The sequence below is a fragment of the Sinocyclocheilus grahami genome, unplaced genomic scaffold (genome assembly GCF_001515645.1).
Source record: "Sinocyclocheilus grahami isolate Dianchi unplaced genomic scaffold, SAMN03320097.WGS_v1.1 scaffold421.1, whole genome shotgun sequence".
Lineage (NCBI taxonomy): Eukaryota > Metazoa > Chordata > Actinopteri > Cypriniformes > Cyprinidae > Sinocyclocheilus > Sinocyclocheilus grahami.
The window spans coordinates 308,042-324,943 of NW_015505600.1; the positions used below are offsets into that span (position 1 = coordinate 308,042).

Here is a 16,902-nt window from a genome sequence, read left to right on the forward strand (position 1 = left end):
AGTGTGTTGAGAGTGAACTGATGTGAAAGAGCCCACGTTCCATCTGTAGCTATATTTAAAGCATTGTTTTTATATAAACACCTACATGACTTTATAGATTGCGTTGCGTGTCTTCGAGCGCAGTGCAACCTAAAGCACAGCGCGGTCTCTGCGTGTCAGAGCTCGGTTCATGTTGAATCGTGGTAGTAGTGGTCTGCGCTTTTCTGCTTCCCACACATCTCACCCCCCTGCTTTGGCTGGAACTTGATGTGGCCCATTGCATTGTGCAAGACGCGACCTGTTATGGCCACCACTACTTCCGGGTTTCAGCAGTCTGGTCCAGATTCAGCTGCTCGAGCCGCGTTCAACACACACTCATTGTACACAAACGGGGAAAGGCAGCTCGCAGCATCGATCGTGGCTCCTTTAAGAAAAAAACTAAGCCAGAATTATCAGCCCACCTCCTCTTGATCTCATTTAGAAGCTATTGCATAAAAAATCAACTCAGGAGAAGAGAGTGATCAAAGAAACGAGAGAGAGCTTCATTTTTTGTGCATTTGAGTAGTATTCTCGTTAGGGGTGCTAACCAGTGGAAGCGCGCAGAGGATCATCATTCATTCAGCACTTTGACAAGCTCGCGTTTGATTGATTGACAGCCGGAGTGGCAAAAAGCCATGAGATGCGCTAGTTTTGTTTGAGGGGCTATTTTCATACTGCTTTGGAAAAGAAGGTTTTGCTCGATCCTTGTCGCTGTCCACGGGAAAGAAAGCGAAGGGGACCTATTCGCTGAACGCGTCTGGCTGAACTTGTGGTGAAGGACTGGCTTCATCGCTCGCTTGAAAGAGGCAGTTGGATTTTTTGGGAAAACATATCCCACGTTTGGAATTTGCGTGCTAATTTCCTATTCACCCTGGCCTCATAGGGGATATATTTTTGATAAAAGGAAGCCGAGGGAGTGTGGAGGGCGATGGCGCAGAGGGTACGTATCCCGAAAAGTTTCTTCGACTCCGTATTGTTGAATGCAGTTGGAAATACTGAAACGTGGCCGATGACATTCAGACTCGCAGTCAAACTTTCTCTTCTTTTGCCTACCAGTTTTGTTGTAACATTCAACTTTGCATCGCTCACATTCATGCATGCATACTTTCTAATTACATTTGACAGGGAGCAATTCTTAATTTTTGTTTAACCATAGTTTTTCTATATGCACTGCATTTGTTTAAGTTTCTTTAGTTTCGTCATGAGGACACATAATTTAAAAAAAAAACTTTAAAACTATTGGACTAGTTCAACTCTCATAACTAAAAGTTATTACAATACATGATATGATAATACATTGTTCAGGAATATTATTAGGGAGTTCAACAAATTCAACTCAGCTATATTGTTTATATATTCTATACAAAATAGTCTTTTTTTCAAACAGCATTACAATGAAACATAGTTGTGCGCTTTAACTCGTAAAGTTGACATTTACGGGTTGGCCACTTTTTCTTTGCATTTGTAATCAAATGTAAACAATCACAAAGTAGATTTCAACGCAACTCTCCGACCTTTTGCTTTTGATGGTGGATGTAGCACCCTGCTGTCTTGCTTACACTCTCTAGATTTAGATTTGAAATGTGTTATGGTCTCATCACACTTTCCCTGCAATATCATGGAACTTATAATAATTATGATAAATTTTCAATGTCATTGATTATTTTAAATAAACTAATCAAATATTACATTGAACTGTTAGGCACGATTGGACAATGTAAATTAGTGTTTAATTAGACTAATCCTAAAAGTGCTACGTATGTTAATATTGAACTAGTGTGTAATTAATTTAGTTTGACAACAGTAGGGTATAATAATCTATATAATACACAGTTATTACATGCAAATGACATTACTTATTACTTCAGTTGCATTTGTAAAAATAAAAATTCACATAAAAAGTGGCACAACACAACACTGCTCAGTCGTGTGATATTTTTTTGTGATGATCTCAATAAAGCTGTAGCTCAGTAGTCGATGTTGATGTGTCCGACGCTGTATTCTAAGTCTGTCTGTTTCAGTCTGTTTTTTTTTTTTGAGTTTTGCAACATCTTTTTGGATTTAGGGTTAAAACCACGAGATAGTCTGCTTGTACACTTGATATATTTAATTACTTTGTAATACCAGAACAAAGTGTTTTCATTTCGCAAAAGCCATACTGTTTTGTCCGAGAATATTCGATTTATATTTTCTTTTAGTGTATTTTTTTCCTATGTATATATTGTGTAAGAGGTAAAAGTGACAACATGGGAATGTTGCCCTTCGTGTGTGTGTGTGTGTGCAGTACGAAGATATAACCCACTATGGGATGGACGGAGTAGGAATCCCGAGCACGATGTACGGGGACCCGCACGCCGCCAGATCCATGCAGGCTGTTCACCTGAACCACGGGCCCCAGCTCCACTCCCACCAGTACCCGCACACAGCCCACGCCAACGCCATGCCGCCCAGCATGGGCTCATCCGTCAATGACGCTCTAAAAAGAGATAAAGACTCCATTTACGGGTACGTGTAGATAGCCAAGACATATTCTTTATGATTAACTTTGCCAGTAACACATTATTTGACCTGCAATAATTTCTGTAAAACATATTGAGAACTTAGGGCGCCATGCATGTTTAATCTTTGTAAAAGTTACTTATATTCTAAAAGTTTTCTCCTCTCACTTTTATATTAGTTCACCGTCTGACTGTTCGTTTTGCCTTTCTTTTTGTGACAGCGTTTTTTTTTAATTAGTTTGTTTTAAAAATCTTACTAATATTTCGTTTTAAACTTCAAAATTAAAGTTGATAAATACTGAATTTTAAAAAACACGATTGCGCATAAAACATCGATATGTATGTTATGTTTAAGCTATAGCTTTTTAATTGTTTAAACTTCAGGCCTAGTTATTAGTTAAATGGATAAAATGCATTTTTGGACAGCTTTATTACAATGAATTACAATGAACACTCTCACACAACCATAAAGGATATTTTCCACATAGCTCATAAAATGTGCAAACATATCTGGATGTGCGGAGTTACTCCAAATGCGCCTAGCATACAAAAGCTGCTGGAGCACAAGGGTTCTCATCACAGCGCTGGGTATAAATGTTGTTGTCGTTTAAAACAGCAATTTATTCGCAGAACGCGCCGTAGAACTTACTCGCATTCATTATGAATTAGATACGTCGCTAAACATTTACACAAGATATAGGCCCACTATTTGAACCATGGTTAAATTGCATGCTTGGCCTAGACTCAACGTGAGCATTTCTTAGATGCTGTGACCTCGTAGCCCACTGTTTATATTGACTGTTGTATTTCAAGTTACATGTGATCTGACACAGTATTAAACACAAGTATAAAGCTCGTTATAATGTAAGTGACAACACACTAATCGACATAAACGTACGAGTAAACACTTCATATCTATATGATCGTGGCGCAGTGGTACGCACGTACTTTTGATTGGTGACAAATTAAAAAGAGTTAATTAAAGCTAAATTTCTCAAATGCAAATTAGATTGTTCTAAAGCTTCCAGTAGAGACCGCTTATACACCGAGAAGGAGTTGTAAACTCTTATAAAATGTCATGTGCTAATCCAGAGCTTTCCCCGCATTGACCTCTGTGTTTTTTTTAATTCCAGGCACCCTCTGTTCCCACTTCTAGCACTAATTTTTGAGAAATGTGAATTAGCCACTTGCACACCTCGAGAGCCCGGTGTGGCTGGGGGCGATGTGTGTTCGTCAGAGTCTTTCAATGAGGATATAGCAGTGTTTGCAAAACAGGTCAGAAACTGTTTTATGGCGCAAAAAGTTTTTCCATGTTTTATTGTGTAGTTGCTGCGTTGACGTATTCTCTGTAACTTTAAATAATAGGCTACTACTAAAAAAAACCACACACGGGCTAATTAATGCTTTTACATTTACTTATTTATTTTTTTTAAGAATTTTTTTTTTCTCTCTCTCACAATTTTAAATTATTTACATGCATATCGTCTCAGATTCGAGCAGAAAAGCCGCTATTTTCATCAAATCCGGAGCTGGATAATTTGGTGAGTGCAAATTAGTATTATTATTTTGTATTTGCCTCCAAGAGTTTTAATGTATAACTTTTATAAAATATTCAGAAAGTGTTCTTTAGACAGAATTGTCTGATTTCTTGATGGCATTGCTATTCGCTATGGATATTTTTTTTTCAATTTTATGGAATTTTATGGTTCAATTTTTTATGCTAATTGTTTTTTAGCATTAACGCTTTATGTTGGCGGAGGACACACGTCCCTCTCATTAAAACATGGATTAAAGTGATAAATTATTCATAAATGAAGTATAATTGGACTTAATTGCAGTGCATTGTCTAGAAAGGGATCTCAAGTCAGAAATGATCCAAAATGTCATAAATCACTTAATTTGTTTGTAATTGTCTTGGGCCTGTTTATTTTGTCACATTTAAAGTGAACTTTTTTATTCATTGTCAATTTTCCCCAGATGATACAAGCCATTCAAGTTTTACGGTTTCATCTTTTGGAGCTCGAAAAGGTAATCCAAGTTTACCCCAATTGGCCGGTCCTCTCTTCAAACCTATGGGCCTCATCTGCATAAATGTATTTTTCCTGGTCTGTTGTAATTAGTGTCAAAATCAATCATGCTGCCTATTTCTCCTCCGAGTTTAATTACAATGCAACCTGCCACCACGGCCACAGATATTTCATAGCAGTAATTTCAATGTTTCTCTGCACGCTGTGCCACCTAACGTAGTCGTAAGCGCTTTTTGTTCATTTATTCTATTATATTGACTATCGTTATTCCGGAATACAGTCGACCACGTTAATGGCACGTTTTGCGCGCTTATCTGTTATCAGCAATACTCTTTGGAGGAATTTTGTCAACACCTGTTTCCACGTCGAGAGTGGGGCTATCAAGTGATTTATCGCCAAACCATATCGTTTTACAGTATTGAATACACATCCATTGGCTCCAAATCTCCAGATATTTGCATGATATGTGTGTTCAGATAACACGGCGAAGCAATAGTTTGAGCATTCAGCCATAAATGAAGAATTCTCCCCTCGCCACTAAATGTCATCCGCCATATTATTCCCTTGTAAAGAGACGGTAATGAAATAACTAGACGAAATTAAACAGTTTACCTTAAATGTCAGTCAAACAGGTCATCTCTCTAATGGCCACAACCCCGGGAGCAGATGAATTTTACACGGGTGTTGAATACGGTGTAGCCCGTGAGTCGTCTTGTCAGTGTCAATTTTCGGCGATATCTCTATTTTGAGAGGGAGTAAAGTTATTTCACATTCTGGATGCGTCTGATAGCTATCAGAGAAGGCCATTGGGAGAGGTTTTCCATGTCAATAGGAGTTCTGGATGCACTTGTCAGTTCGCTGTGATGACCCTTTGTGATTGTTCCCCCCTCCTTGCTTCCCTTTTATCTATAGGTACATGAACTTTGTGACAATTTCTGTCATCGGTACATCAGCTGTTTGAAGGGAAAGATGCCCATCGACTTGGTTATAGACGACAGAGAAGGAGGATCAAAATCAGACAGTGAAGAAATTACAAGATCATCGGGGCCCCTTGATCAGGTACGTGCAGGAGTCCATATCTTTTCTGGCCATTCAGCTCGTCTTTTGGGTCACTTTCTCTGCCCCGCCGTTATTTGCATACGATTAAGGCTTTTAAATTCCATCGGATTGAAAAATTTGGAATAATGTGGCCCATTATTGCTTCATTACGGTTTGATCCCGGAACTGACCCGAGGAGATTAGCTCGTGAAAGCATTGCCATAAACTTGACCTGTTTCTTGTCGATTTTAATTTAGTCCTTTCCCTCTTCTTTTCTCTCGCCCGCTTTCATTTAACCAAACCAAACGGTTGGGCTATCTGTGGTATCTATTACTATCAAGAACCAAGTGGAGACATATCTATAGTAGACATTTAGAGATTTGGTGCTTTGGTTTTCTGCTTCATTAGTTGCCTTGTCAGTGTTTTTTCCTCAGACGAGTGCGTACAATGCTTAAACGCAGCGTTCTACTCTCAGCCTTTTGAATAGCATAAGCAGCGCCGTCGTGTTTTAGTACTGTGCCATACAGTATTTTGCGTTTATTGGAAAATGTGTGCAATTCTGTTCCTCTGTGCCTTTTTAATGTGCGGCAGCTCATACTTGTGGATCCTTTGACGTTCTTCAACTCTAACGCACTTTTAATTCAACTATTACGCGTTGTTCAATGCTTTCATCTGGACACGCTGCATAATATGTATATATCTATTTTAAATATAATGATATAAGATTTGGGGAAAAATTAAGTGGTCATATTAAGGGGATTAGCAGATTCACCAGCATAAAAAGTAATGAAGCGATTAGGCTAAATAATTTAAATCCGTCATCTTCCATATGGCTGAGTGATCGAATAAAGCATTGACCAGTTGTAGCTTTCCAATGACTGCGTCGGCCACCAGTTTTATATGAGGGAGAGAAAACCCTGTCCCATTCATTACCAAACAGGGACTCTTAATAAAACGACCTTTGGCTGCTTTAGTCTTTTCTACCTCGGCTGTGTTCATGATTATGTTAATGCGCGGATCTGTACAGATAATGCATCGAATTCAAAGGAAGCATTAACTAGCATAATGCCAATTTTGTTTATAACTCTTTGAACAAAACTCTATCAGAAAGCACGTGTCAACATTTTTGAATACATGAATTACTGAGCAGAGATGAATTTAAGCGATAAAAATAAATTAGGCTTATATGAAGACCCCTGGGTACGTAGGTATATAACTTGATAAGAACAATTTATGCTTTGCTGGAGGCCACGAATACAGATCTTTAATTGACTTTAAGATGAAGACATGTCCTATATATTTTTTTCTTGACATGTAACACCCAAATATTAGGGTTAAGTATTAAATATTTACGTCTTCATGAAAGTCTGATTCCTCAATGTAAGCTGACCAACTTTTCAGAAGTTTGCTAATGCGAGGTAGAATCTGTTTTTATTTGATTATGAATCCTAAAAAAAATGCCGCTAGGTTAGAAATGTTCTCATTTAAATTTGGATGAGCTGCAAAGAGAGATTTAACACTTAAAATAAAAGTGTTTCTACATTTAAAAATAAGTTTAGATAGCCTACGTATGGGCGGTTTTTGGATAACAGCTACAGAGTTAAAGTTTGACTTTAGGTCCTATATGCATTTCACATCTCATTTTTTTGTGGTTACATTTCTGAGCTTGCTAGGCGGTGACATCCCTAACGAATTTGCGTCGCTCATGCATTATCTCGTTCCATATGTATTTTTAATATATGCCCTCGGGCATAAAGTTGAATTGGACTGGGAAAAAAAAATCTCCTTTGTGCAAATTCTCAACAATGTTAACAAGAGGGAGAGAGGCGGTTCATTTATTCAAAGGCCAATTTATTCCAGCAGGAATACTGCAGCATAAGAAAATCAGAAATATACATAGAATTTATTAAACTCCGTGGTCCAGCGCTGTGCTGTGTTTTCGTCCTCCGTGCAGCGAAGCATCGTATCAATAATGTCTCAACTCCGGCTTAGCATTGTTTTGCAAGTATCGAGTGAAGAGAAAGAGGGGCAGAGCTCAAGGGTGAAAAAGTCAGAGCCTCTCTCTCTCTTCACTCTGGTGAATGCGGCCCAGCCAGTTTGGATCACGTTGTTTTCCTTGTACTGCCTGATAAACGCGCGGCCATATGAGCGGAGGGAATAGTTAGCAGCTAGTTAACCCCTTCACTGCGGTCTTCACTCTGAAGAATCAAGTTTTTGGTTGTTTGACAGCTACCACGTCACATTAAGTAATTACTACACTACTGGGGAAAAATAGTTTTACATAGGCTATTAGTATTAAGTGTAGTATAATATTAAACAATATGAGCGCCACTGTAGTAGGCTAGTGTCTAAATATATACATGTATAATGGTTAAACTTTATAAACTATGCTTCATACCGGAATACTTATAAAATAACAAGCTTGATCAAACTTCAAGTGTATTTTTGTATAATGTATAATTCGTGTAATGTGTTTCACTGACTTGTTGGAGAAAGTTGGATAAGTCATCTCTGAATTAAAATACTGACTGGATTGGTAAAAACACATGGCATTTTCATTCAACCTGAAACTAAAATATTACTACTACTACTAACAAAATAAATAAATAAATAAATAAAAACTCTAAAATGATTTGTGTGATGGTAATGACAACAGAACTGACAACCATTCTTTGTTATAAAACATTACGTTAATTGAGATTATAAATTAACTAGAATTATTAAATTAATTTTACGTTCTTAGGAAGTAGTACAAAATAGAATTTCCCTGATTTAACACTGTTTATGCATTTATTATCAAGAAGACAAAACAACTTATGAAAAATAGTTTTCTTAAAAATATTTGAGTTCTTTTCTTTTCTCAATCTAGGGTACAAAAAAAGTTATCCTAGTTAAAGAATCACTCTTATGATATATTCTTCTTACTATTCTTGTTTGAAAATAAAAAAGTGTGCTGTGTTACAGAAATAGTTAAGTGAAATTAGTCATGAATGATTGATTTTGATACAACATTTACCAACAAATACATTAAATGTCGTCAGAGTGCTGACTTTATCTTTTGTTTCGGCATGTTTATTGCCTTCTTGTGCCTCAGTGCAAAGCAGGCTAATTTGTTTTCCGATGGGCTGGCTCATGGCAACTTGTTTATGACGTATTTGCTCCGTGCTGACGCTCACTGAAGGCAAAGTAAAGAGTCTGAATGCATTTCCATGGGCTGCAGCGTTTGCACAGTTGTCTTTAATTGCAGAGAGGCACTGCCATTTGCTAATGAACTCAACGCCATGAAAACCTCTGCAGTGCTTAAGACTTCAGTACTCGAGGGCTCTTTAGATTATTCCATGCGGCCTGAAGAGGGGATGAAATAATTTAAATGCTGAATAGTTTCTCTGTTTGCAGTTTCCTTTCTGTTTTGTTCAGGGCCAATTTAAAAACTAAGGGTGTTATTACAGAGTAAGCTATGTTATTAATGTATTGCATAGAGGCCACCCAGAAGTTACCTTGTTTTTGTGCTTAATAATTTGTGAAACAAAATATAATTTTGCATTATTATTTTTTTTTTGTATTATGCTCAGCTTTTAGTGAATGAGAATATATGGGCCTGTTTTAAAGCGTTGCATAAATAATGTCACTGTTTCCCTGTCATGAGAGATTCTTTCAGTTGTTGTTATATCCTCACTGTTGAATGTATCACTTGTGCTCAAGAAAACATCTTTTTGCACTTTTGAATGAGAACCGAGTGTACAAAATCTGTTTTTAGTCACTCTGTTTTTAGTCAAGTAATATTTCACGTGCTTTTGTTTTTCTTGTGAACCAAAAGTATTGTCTTTTTAAGTGTAGATTATTTGCTTCTTTTGATAGTACACTAGTTGGGCACTGTTGAAATTATTACTGTGCTATAATCATAGTCTTTGTTAAAGTAATGAGAAGGTGAGATCCCTCGTTCTTTATCTTGACAACTGTTGGCTGCTGTCAACGATTCAACAAGTGATATAAAGAACAGACATGTGACTATTTTACCCTGGCACGGGAATATCAAATTGTGGTTACTTCGATCAGTTACATTGAAAACAGGCATTATGCATTGAGTTAACTGCTCTTTTTAAAGAGGTGCTCTGAGTTAAGTTCATGAGATTGTTTAAAAAAATTGCCGTATTCATATATATATATATATATATATATAAATATATATATAAGCATATAATGTTGCTTGTGTGTAACTTTCCCCCAAAATGATAAGTTTTCCATAGTTAAACTTCTTTGCAATTCCATATTTTTTAAACATAATTTGTCTAAGAGAATGGTCAACATTGTATTTTTAAGAAATTATGCTTGAGGATCACACTATGAATTGTTTTTAAGCCAGTGATGTGAAAGCTATTGTAATTAAAGGAGATGTGTTATTATCCTACAGTGCCATTAAGGGTGACTCTACTGGTTTTTAAACGAGATCTCACCCACAGGCCATTTTAAGAGATTTTGCTTTCTCTGTAGACCAAATCCAAGCAGATTTTTTTTTTCAGCAATTATTCCCCCCTCCCCAATTTTGCTTTGTAAGATTTGTTAAAGGAGGTGTTTGGGGGATTGGACTGTTCTAGCATTCACCCTCCTTTTTTGTGTGTTTCTGTGCATGCCATTACCACATCCATTCATTTAAGAAGCCTTAATGTTTTTGCACAGAGTTGAACCAACAGCCACGTGGTCTGTTATCAACATTGAGGATCTCAGCCTTATCAACAGCCCGGAGTAAACAAATAAACAAGTGTCCTGAACAGATTTAGTTTTTGGTTGCAATCCACTGGGCAAAGTTCATGTGTGAATCTTGTGCTTCCCAAGTATTTCCCAGCAGAGCTTGAGTATTTTAGTGAGCTTGTTCAAGTGTCCTTGCTAATCTTGTTTGATGAGGCATATAAAAACTCTCTCTCTCTTTCTCACTCTGTGTGTGTGTGTGTGTGTGTCTCAGTCCATTTTGTTGTGCTATCTAGATGAAGCCAAAACCAAAAATAGTACAATGTGACACTGGTGGGTCTGTGTTAAAAAAAAAAAAAGGGAGTGAGAGAGAGCAGTCACTGTGGCATGGAATTGTAAACATATACTGTTTATGAGTTTTCTTTCCCCTGTGAAGTCTACAGTAACCTGAAACATTTTTCTTTATTATTATAAATGAATTGGAAGCCCAATATTCTTTGCATGAGTGCGTGTATAATGTGCAGAGAAAGAGAGCTTCCATCTAAGACCCAACACAATGAAAATGCAATGAATTGGAATGCCTCACCGATCATAGCAGAATCAGAATTTCCAGCAAGGAAAATCTTTTCATGGCGAATTAAGTGGTGGAGGAAGAAAATGGTAATGAAAAAAAAAGAAAAAAGGGAAAGGCACAGATGACAAACGCTGCTCCCTGGGCTACGCACTGCAGATTTAAGAACTTTAGCTAAAGCTATGCAGAATAGAATGTGGAAAATTGAATTTACTAAACAATTAAGCATTGAATTAATCTACATCCTGCACTTGAGAGAGAGAAGGACACGAGGAGGGAGAGAGAAAAGGAGCAAGGGAAGAGAAAACATGTGGAGGGGGAGGGGACGAAGCCCAAAAAAAAAGAAAACGACTGAATAAATCCTAGCTAGCTCATTAGAGGGACAGTGAATATATCAAGTGTGTTGTTGTGTGCAGCAGGACAGCATTCTCTCCGCCACGGCACTCATCTCTCTCGTAACCATCTGCATCTACACCGCCTCCACCCGCTGTTCATTTTGGCCCACATATTTACTCCTTCGCTTATGCGCCTGTGTGGTTTCCTCCGGGTGTCTGCTCACTGGTGGACTGCTCTGCGTTTTGGACATTTTTTTTTTAATTAATTAGTTGTTAGATCTGTGGTGGATGAGATTGTTGGGGCAGTTATAAATAGACTCGAGTGCACCCTGGAGATGTCACTCACCCTCGGACGAGACCCTCCCCCATTCCCATGGGGCCGAGCGGCAGCCTCCCACAAGCCCCGCTGCTCTTTTGTTCAATTACAGTTAATGCAATAGTTTGCTATTTTCTCGTTCTAATTATATTTTCGAGTGGGATTTGTTGTGCGTTAAAAAACATCCTTTTACGTATGGAGGCTCTGGGGTTCTCGGTCTCCAGGGTGCTGTACCATTCTTTTCCACAAAGCTCTGAATAAACAAGTTCCCTCCATTTTCTCTCTCTCTCTCTCTCTCTCTCTCTCTCTCTCTTTCTTTTACAAAGGGTTGTAGAAACTGGCAATTTCAGTTTTAACTGTTTGCTCCCTGGGCATGTGTTCTAGATTACCTCTTACGGCATACTTTTGGTATGCTGCAGAATACACCATTTTTTCCCCCTGGATATTAAAAAAAAAAAGCATATCTGGAGTGGCTGGCACTATTATGCCTGAGGTTTCTAGGAGACTTGTGGCAAGTCTATAAAATGCAATTTGGATTGTTTCAGAATTTTGGATTTTTTGGATTGTTTGAGAATTTTATTTTATTTTTTACCTAGAAATATTTTGAGTGGTTTTAATTCAAAGAGTACCATATAAATAAAAGAGAAGAATATTCTCATTTCTCTATACATTGGTTACATATTTTTATGATAATAATTTAACTTTTTTTTCACAAGCATGTTTGTGCATATATGTAGTAATAAACAATCTGTGGAGCAAAACCCTTAATAGATTTCCACAGAAATCGAAAGCAATTCATTCCCAGAGTTCTACTCATTTGCTTATGTAATATTTGGATTATAGTTTCAGTAAGAATACAGTATTTTACCTACATTTAGCACGTGTTTAAATCCTGAGAACTGTGAATATTCATGTCAAAACCTGCATTTAAAAACACAAAATATATTTTCTGGGCCAGAATTCTCATCTCTGATACGCTTTTTACATCAGAAAAGATGCTGTGGCCTTCATCTCATATTTTCCTGCTACTTTTGTGGAGGCAGCCAGTGATAAGAGGCAACATCTGTTTTGTTCTATAGTACAAGTAGACCCTGCATGGGGCTGAGTGTGTGCAGGCCCCGGCTCGCCATTGTTCCGTCCACTTCTCTTTATCCTCATGTCTGCTCCATTTGCCACATACCATCCGCCTAACAGCTGACACTTTCTCTTTATTATACACCTAAGCTTAATTGTCAATAGGATTTCTCTCTGTTTTTTTCTTCCTCCTCTTCCCAACTTGAAGGAGAATGGCTCTTATTTGATTTCATTTTGATTCGCTAGGCCAGCGAACTGACACATACGCACACACTTATTCCCTCCCTCGCTCTGGGATATAAGAGTGGTGACTGACTGGCTCTTGTTGTATTCAGAGATCTCAAGTTAGCTAGTGCATGTGAATGGACAAGCATGCACATCTTAGCTGCTATTGCTAATTCTTCTTTCTTTGTTTTTATATTTCGTTTCTGGACTATGGATATCCTGTCACTGGTAATACAATGTTTTTTACTTACAGTCTAGTGTGTGTTCTTTAAAATAGTGCAATTGTGCATTCTGCTCTGTGAAATGAGAAATGTGTATAAGGAAGCCAGTGATTGTGTGGCGTCATTAGAATGCTCAGTGACAGGGTTTGGTTCAATCGTTCTTGTAAACTGTGCTGACTGAATTGTCATGTGAGGTTGTAGGGCCTGGAAAGAGGTTGAAAAACAATTAAATGAGGAACATCTGATAAAGCCAGCTGTCTTTGTAGCATGGGACTGTAGCCTGTGTGTGTTTCTCTGTGATCTGATGCCTGATTGTGTGCCTTATTCCCTCTCTGTCTCTCTCTTCCTTTCCGCACAGACTTCATGGAACAGAGACCATGACGATACAGCATCTACACGCTCCGGAGGAACACCAGGACCATCCAGCGGAGGACACACATCACACAGCGGTGACAACAGCAGCGAACAAGGTAAGGATCTGAGACACCCTATGATGCATATGAAAGGGATAATGTACAGTCAGCCTGTCATTAACAGTTACTTATCAATTAAATGAATAAAAGGGCAAGGAATATTGATTTGAGTTTATTAAAGAGACCACAGAGTGATAGGACAGAAACTAGCACAGTTAGGTAGAAAATACGGGACAACGATTAGTTGCACAATACTTGATTGAAGCATCGACCAATCAGTCAAGAGAGCAGTGTAGTAAGTATGCTTCTATGGAAATGTCACTGACTATGCAGATGTGTCCAGCTTACCATCTGAAGCCGAGCATGTGTATGGAGAGAGTTAAAGCAGATGTTTAGGCCGCTGCTGGCTGGTCATGTGGCGTAGGTCCATCAGCTGGTTATGATAAGACTGCATTAATGAACCTTCCTCTGGGCCCATCTGGACAGGGTGTCTGAAGAAAGCCGCTGGTGATGACAGTCTAACAAAAGAGCTTTTACACTGATGGAGCTTTATGCGTTCTGTTATATTCCAGATGAAGATTCTGGAACTTTCAAAGAGAAATTAAATATTCTCAAAAAAAAAAAAAAAAAAACTCTCTTGGGTATCTTCTTGGTAGGATTTGACGAAAGCCAACTTCACTTCAACTGTAAACTGAGTCATCTACTGTTTGGCACTGTGATTGGCTAGTTCTGTGGTTTAGCCAATGAGAACCAATGTGGGAGGTGCCGGATGGAAGGGTGGAGGAGGGTTTCAAACAAACTGTAGGCAAAAAGCAACTTCATTTATTATTGAAAGGGATGTCAAGGCAGCAGTTTGAGGGCTGCACAGCCAGCAGGCAAAGCAGGTTGAGAGCAGAAAGGACCACATTATGTTCCAGATGACTGAGCAACGATTTATATACCAGCGCCGGTTTTCTCCCTCCGCAGAGAAGGAGAGCAAAAAGAAAAAGGCCGGCCTGGCCTAGTCGGTCAGATGGCCAATGACTAATGGCCCAGTTGCTCACAACACTCTGATTGGATGCCTTAATGAGCACATTTTGTGCCGAGTTTGGGCTCCTGCTTGTGGTGACCTTTGCTCTTTATTGACCAAAGTGACACGTCATTTTTCACATACTTCCAATTATCGCCAGGCTTTTAATGTTCACCCCCCTCCTTCCTCCCCTCACGTTCCCTCACCCAAGTGTTTTGGATGAGTGTTTGTTGTGTCATACGCTAGTGGGAAGAGGCTGAGCTATGAACCTGGACGTATGCTGAGTGTGTTCAGCTTGAACAAATGACCCAAGCACTTCAGACCCTTCAGTCTTATTCACGCCAGTGAAGGTTTAGTGGAAGTATTATGCTAATGTGGGTTAATTTCTGATTGTGTAAAGCAGTGCTGCTAACCGTATTAGCATGTTCTGTAAGGATTGACTTCATAATCCCAATAAGACCATTATTCTGCTGTTGGCCAAGAAACTCCTGCCAATATGTCCCCAACTGGTCCCCTCACTCGCTCAGACTCGCGCCCCCCCTTCTGTATTGTGCTTCTTTCTATGTGCTTATGCTTTATAATTAGCATTAACAAGCTATCTATGATACAAATATCTGTACAACTTCTGTAAAAAGGCTCTTGTTGCTACTGCGCTGTTCCTGCATCTTTAAAACCAAAAAACATCAGTGAATGAAATGAGAATGGCTTCTATACAGAAACTGCATCATAACAAACAAGGATACGCCTTCGAACTGCATAGGAACATTGTACCCACATGCATAACATAGTAAATCTGTAACCCATCAACATAGATATTGGCACCATAGCTTATGGTTCTAGTTGTTGCCATCCGCACCATGTTTTCCATGCTGCACCTAAATATCATCTCAGTATGACCGAGGACAGCATTTTCCTTGTTCGTGATTCTGTACGCTTCAAAGTGCGAGTGTCCCCTTAAGGGAGGAGGATAAAGCCCGCTCCTTCCTCTCTGCACTCACAGAAACTTTCTTTGTGGAGTCCAGCAGAGACTCAGCCCAGCCCATCTCTAATTAGACCCCGTTTATTAGTGTAGCGTGCTTGTATGCACCCGCCTTTGTTTAACAGCCACCCACTCGGGGGACATCTTCTTGAATTGTATCTTGAAGCCATCTTTTCTGAGTGTCCACCATCAGTGGGTAAAAAGAAAACAAATCATTAGTATGGACTGCTGAGTATTGCTCGCTCTGGACTCTTGGCAAGGCCAGTGCCCACCCAGATTAAAAGAGACACCCTTGGGGTGCAGCGGGAACGCAGGCGATATGAGCCCCTACCAAAAAAGGGCACGGCACGTGGAAAATGACATGCTCTCACATACGCAGAGATCATGCTGAGTGTTTTGAAAGGCTTTGGGTTTCCTCTGCCTCATCAAAGGGTCTGGGAACAAGGTGATGACTACAGGAGTCAGATATGTATCAGCAATTACCAGGACCCATTTGTGAAAGGCCCCATGTGTGCCAAGTCAAATAGTTCCTGTGAGGCTCTTGTTATTGTCTGCATATATTTACATGCAGAGCCGTGGACTCCAAAACTGTACTGCGGTAAGACTGGGGGAGCCAGTGAGAGCTCCAGCGAGTTACTCAAAGCGAGTTAAGAAGTTCATTTACTTCGACCGAACTCGACAAGAAAGACTATTGACAAATGTGACCATTCAGCTGCGGTGTGAACAGGTCAATGTACATTAAAAACCCACTGAAATATGTGAAAAAGTCTTGTGCTGTAATGTTACATTGACTCGTCAGGTGCTTTTACTTGTGTCGAGAACAGCTGCAGCTAAACGTCATGCATCAAACTGATCATTATTTTGTTAGATTGATTGTGGTGAGTGCTGTTGTCATCATTGACTTAATGGTCAGTTTGCTAGCGGCCTGTGTGAAGGTCAGTCTGAGCGAGAGCTCTCATTGGCTCCCGGCCACCATTTCTGATCTGCGATTGGCTGGCATCTGAGACTGACCAGCAGACACGGCCTCTGACAGGATGCCAACGAACCTCGGGGCCTGGATCCACCCACCGAGTCCCCGCCTCACGTGTTTGTCAAAGTCACCCGTTAATTGCAACGATTGTCCAGCAGACTGGAAGAGCCCAGCCCCTTTCTCTCTCGCGCTTTCTTTCTGTCTCTGAGTGCCGCCTGCATGCCTTTGCATTTCTCATGTGCTATTTTCAGTGCTCTCCTCAATTGCTGAGTGCACTACAATGCTGATCACTTTCCTTTTTGATTTTACAGCAGGGTCCTGGCTTTGTTTAGCTCAGTCACTTTGAGCTGTTAAGAGGACGCCTCTCCGCTCACTCGCTCGCTGCTGTCTGGATGCCCTCGCTCTTTGACTTTGTTTTTTTGCTTTAATCGTGCCTGGTGTGTGTGAGTGTTGTGCTTCAAAGAGCAATAGGAGCTCTATGTTGTCATTCAGGTGTAGTCAGTCAGTGGTTGTTCCTGCCTC

General features: G+C 39.5%; 1 protein-coding gene across 1 annotated transcript in view; it reads left to right on the plus strand.

The window, feature by feature from the left end:
* The first annotated feature begins 312 nt into the window (after positions 1-312).
* The window catches only part of LOC107551348 (homeobox protein Meis1), a 64,002-nt gene continuing 47,412 nt past the window's right edge, over positions 313-16,902 (plus strand). The window contains exons 1-7 of the mRNA XM_016232922.1: positions 313-958; positions 2,303-2,523; positions 3,650-3,791; positions 4,007-4,057; positions 4,494-4,544; positions 5,456-5,602; positions 13,368-13,479. Of these exons, the coding sequence (XP_016088408.1) occupies positions 947-958; positions 2,303-2,523; positions 3,650-3,791; positions 4,007-4,057; positions 4,494-4,544; positions 5,456-5,602; positions 13,368-13,479 (736 nt within the window). The 5' untranslated portion in view covers positions 313-946. The remainder of the gene's footprint in view (positions 959-2,302; positions 2,524-3,649; positions 3,792-4,006; positions 4,058-4,493; positions 4,545-5,455; positions 5,603-13,367; positions 13,480-16,902) is intronic.